General features: G+C 33.1%; 1 protein-coding gene across 1 annotated transcript; it reads left to right on the top strand.

Moving 5' to 3' along the window:
- Positions 1-913: 913 nt before the first annotated feature.
- On the top strand, positions 914-3,947 carry LOC111717355 (calcium-activated chloride channel regulator 1; the record flags this gene model as incomplete). The annotated part of the gene is given in 2 exon segments (XM_023492856.1): positions 914-995; positions 1,325-3,947. A coding segment is annotated over 1 exon segment (2,253 nt). The 3' UTR covers positions 3,882-3,947.
- Positions 3,948-4,997: the final 1,050 nt, after the last annotated feature.

Below are 4,997 nucleotides of genomic sequence, written 5' to 3'. Positions count from 1 at the left end.
GATCCAATCCTGAGAAATACCACACGGTACATATATTAGGTCTTTAGGGAAATCGCTAAGTAGCGAAACAAGGTATTACAATGCTAATTCATGACAAAGACAATATTGAATTCATCACTGAATTCCCATGTTGTTTGGGACACCTTGTAGTAAAATTCCTATCTTTGTGTGCGACCTGTTGAAAATAACCCAGGACATGTTGAACTGTACAGTGATAACCAGAAAACTCTGGAATAGGAAGACGACTTACGGATTCAAGTTATGACTTTGAATAGTCCAATGAGCATGGAACACAGCAATTGTCCAGTTTAAAAGATCCATTTTACTTAAAAAGTGTTTTAAAAAAACTATTTGCTTTGTAACAACATCAAATTCACTTAAATATTGCTGTTATGTCATCTTCCTATTTCAGAATTTTTTGGTTATCACTGTATCAATAACAATGATAGAATTAAAATCATTAGATATCTTCATTTCTATTTCTTTTTACTTATGTTAGCGACAAACAGCTTTGTCATTTAAATCTACAGAAACTGGTTTTTCAACACTTCCAACACAATGATAAAATGTTTGGGCAATGGCTAGAGTATTCTATAATGTACAATGGACCATTTAAAAAAAATCTTTAAATGTCCCCTTGAAAATAATATCTAACTATCCTGGGAACCAAGCTCTGCCGTTATAGCCTACTCAACTAAGAAAATTTGAACCATGATAAGCCTTGATTTTATTGAGTTCCCTAATACAAATTTAAGGCAAATTAGTCAAGTGGTTCATGAGTTATGCTCGGACATCCAAACAGAGATTACTACTTTATTTATGTAGTAATCTCTGTTAGTTTTAGTATACAAATCTTATGAAAGAACTATTGCTTTTGACCTTTTTCCATGAATTTACGAGAAGTTATTTACAGAAAATATACAGTCTTGGATTAAAGAAGGAAGTGAAACTTTGTATATTTCAAGCAGGGGTTGGGTCTTCATCAGAAGTGTTAAGTAAGTACATAATGATTAAAAATGAAATGGAATTAGCTTTCGGTTTTTGTTAATAAATTATAACTAAAATGTTCAGAATTCAGTTAATGAGATAATACTGAACAGTTTTAAGCTGAAATATACCACCTATTTAAATAAAGTTAGCTTTGAATTACAATTGAAAATAAGCTAAATAAAATATTGCAAATAAAAAATTATTTTTTGTTTTTTTAATGATGTTTTTTTTTCAGCTGAATAATAAAAAATAGCACAGCTTGGACTGTTCATTCCCAACTCAACCATAAGAATCTTCAAAAAAATCTTTCTAGAAATTTTTCATTTTTGTTTAGAATACTAATACCTTCATCATGGACCAGTATCAATGCAACTATTGTGGAAAGTGTGGTCTTCCAAGATGGTGATGTTCAAGTTAATACTAAAAGCGGAGTATATGGTAATTCACCCTTCACTCTTCAAACCAGTGGCTGCGGAGAGGAAGGAGAATACATCCAGATCTCAAATGAGTTTATAGAAAATTATGGAAATATTGAAGGTACTTTTGGACCTCCAGGACAGGTGTTTGTTCATGAATGGGCAAAGTACCGGTATGGAGTTTTTGATGAGTTTGGATATCCAGGGGACGAGAAATATCCGATGTTTTATTACAAGTCTCAGTGGACAATGCAAGGTCAAGTCAATGAAATAGCTCCAAACTTTTGTACCAATGAAGGTCTTGTGGATTACAGACTTGAGGATTGGAAATATGGCGGGGCTTGTAGATATGATGAGAAAACTGGACTTCCAGATTCAAACTGTTTTCCAGTTCTGGGAGATGGCAACATGGTCAAGTCCTCTATCATGGCAATTCCATATCTACAGGGAAATAACCAATTTTGTGATGATTCTGAAATCCTGTTGCATCAGGCAGACATACCAACAAAGCATAATGACATGTGTGGAGGTCAAAGTACATTTGAAATTATAAAAAATCATCCAGACTTTAAAGATTATTTGAACAACAACACAGAAGAGAGTAGAACCCCAAGTTTTGAAATTCTTAGATCAAAAACATCTTCAAGTTTTGTCATGGTTCTTGATGTGTCCGGTAGTATGGGGGACTATTTCAGATTAGACAGACTTAAGGCTTCTGCAAAAAGATGGTTAACATATGACCTGGACGATGGAGTTCCTCTTGGAGTAGCAAAGTTTAGCTCTAAAGCCTCCACAGTAGTAAATTTAACACCAGTTAACAATCAGAGTAGAGCAGACATTGCCAAAGCACTTGACAATTTAAATGCAGATGGAGGCACTTGCCTTGGTGCAGGATTAAAAGAAGGATTGAAAGTTTTTAAGAATGGTGGTGTTGAAAAAGGAGGTGTAATGATATTTCTAACTGATGGAAAGTTTGACTGTAAAAACCCAGATATGCCAGATAAAACTACAATAGCCCAAGCAATTCCATTAATTAAGGCACAAGAGGTAAGAGTCATTACAATTGCTTTCAGTAACAATGCAGATCAAGACATTATAAAACTTGCAGAGGAGACAAACGGAAAAGCTTTTTTTGTTCCTGATAATTCTGGTCCAGAAGTAATCAATACTGCTATGCAAGGTTCTCTTACATATCAACCTGCAGTTCCATCAAATGAAGTGGATATAGTTATTTATGAAACAACATATAAGAATATCATGGAGTTTTCTTTTAATTTTACCATAGATGAGTTGATTGGGAAAGATGTTTCTGTTCAAATTGACTTCTCTGGTAACAAAGGGGCTGATATTGTTGTTGACAATGTACCAGATCAATTCACTGAAGAAAATGGTGTCTATTTAAAGTCATTCTCTGAACTAGCTCCAGGTTACTACACTGTTTCTGTAAATAGCACTAGTACAATTGGATTTGCAAGTGTAAAGATCACAGCGAAATCTATGACAGACACTATTCCAGTCATGACAAACTGCTGGACAAGTATTGGTAACAAAAAAGCAGATATGACTAATGACATTAAAATTGCTGTAATTGCAAGGGTTTTGCAGGGAACTAACCCAGTGATTGGGGCAAAGGTTACAGCTTATATCGAGCGTGATGATAATCCTATTCCATTAGAAATCTCTCTGTCAGACTCAGGTTCTGAGCCTGATACTGTTGCAAATGATGGATTATATGCCAGATATTTTACTAGTTTTGATCCAAGCAGCAGTTCAAAACGTTACAGCTTAAAGTGTCAAGTTGAAGGTTCTGATGATACCCAAATAAATGAAGGATTTATTGATGTAAAGAGACATCCAAAGTTAAAATCCCTCCCAAGCAATCCAACTGGAGGAAATCCCATTTGCTGTGGCAGCAACACTGTAAGGGAAGATTCAACTCTCACGCCTACTGGAGCCTTCACAAGATCATCTGCTGGAGGATCTATTGAGATTGTTAATGGAGACAAAGCCAGTTATCCACCAGCTAAAGTTACAGATCTTAGGACTGGTAATAACCCCGATAATCGTGCATACTTTACCCTCTACTTCACATCTGCTGGCAATGTTTTAGATTCTGGCACTGCTGGAGAGTTTAAAATTTTCTTCACTCAAAACTCAACAGACTTGGTGAATGTAACTTTGATAAATAACTTTCTTGATAGTTTGAACAGTACTGATGTCTTAAATTCTGATCAGCTAGCCCCTACTGCAGCGGGCACTAAAGTGGAGCTAAATGTAAGTGTTGACAGATTTCAGGTTGGACAACAGTATTTCTTCAGACTTGTCACAATATCCTTAGATGGGAAGAAGAAAACCTGGTCAAATATTGCCTCTTTCTACAATTATGAAGGACGGACAGAATCATCTGCAGTTAGAACTTTTACAAATATATTTTCATTAGCATCAGCTCTTCTTTTTATACGTTCTTGGGTTTGAAATCAAATATTGATGTAAATGCTGTTTTCTTAAAAATTAAAAAATAAATATATCAATGTCTTTAAAGATTTGTATTTTTATTTATTTGCATTGATCATTTGTCAAATGTCTATAATGAAGATACTCTTTTTTACAGTGCACTCTTTACATGGTTAAACTAGTCACTATAGCAAAGAACTTATACCCTTCTTAATTCTTTCCCAATTCTTTTGCTCAGAGAAAATGTTGATGTAGTTGATTTAATGATTTGCAACCTCTTCACAAGATCAATAAATTGACTTTTAAGCGTGTTTAATTGATTTATTTGACAAAAAAATGTGCATTGTGCAACAACCATTTGAGTTTACAGAATTGAAATCATACCAGAAGTTGAAACCCAATTTGGCGTTGAAGCTGAAAATTAGTTTTTTTACATTTGATGATTTGTGTGTTGTGTAGATTAAAGATCAACTTTCACAAAATGTTCAATAAAAGTCTTGGTAATCTAGATTTTAATCATTTTACATGAAGGCCACAAATGCAATGCCTACAATTATCCTAATTCTAAAGAACCTTAATTCTTAAAAATTGATCATTTTTTACCGTCATTTGATGATATATATTTAGAGAATTGTCAAGATCTAACTTTATAATTTAATGTTACCCTCTGTAAAGTAGGGTTTCCAACATTATTAATGATTTAATTACGCAAAATTACTTGGAATTACGCGGAATTACTAGCAGTTGCGTAAAATTTTTCAATTATTGTGCATCAATAGAAAAATTTATATTTCATGTAATTTCGACTAAATTTTGTGAAATTTTGAAGTCTTAATTTCTAAATTTAAATTTTAAAAAAACCTTCTATGAGAGTAATGTCGAACAGGTGAATCACAATTTTTAGCCAATACTTTTTATTGTAATCTTCACATTTGACAAACAAATTAAAGTTTTACATAGGGCCGAAAATTTATTTTTTTAATCAAATTATATACATAGTCTATAAATTTTCTTCAATATTTAATAATCAAAAATTAATCCTACTATTATCATTATTCAGGTAAAGCCCAGTACTTTTCAGTTGTTATATCTGTCCCAAAATAACTTAATGAAGAAAGAAGAAAAAAAAGACAGAAA

This window comes from Eurytemora carolleeae, unplaced genomic scaffold, assembly GCF_000591075.1.
Source record: "Eurytemora carolleeae unplaced genomic scaffold, Eaff_2.0 scaffold2536, whole genome shotgun sequence".
Lineage (NCBI taxonomy): Eukaryota > Metazoa > Arthropoda > Copepoda > Calanoida > Temoridae > Eurytemora > Eurytemora carolleeae.
Note: the sequence above shows the minus strand (reverse complement) of the source record. Positions and strands in the feature narration are given on the sequence as shown.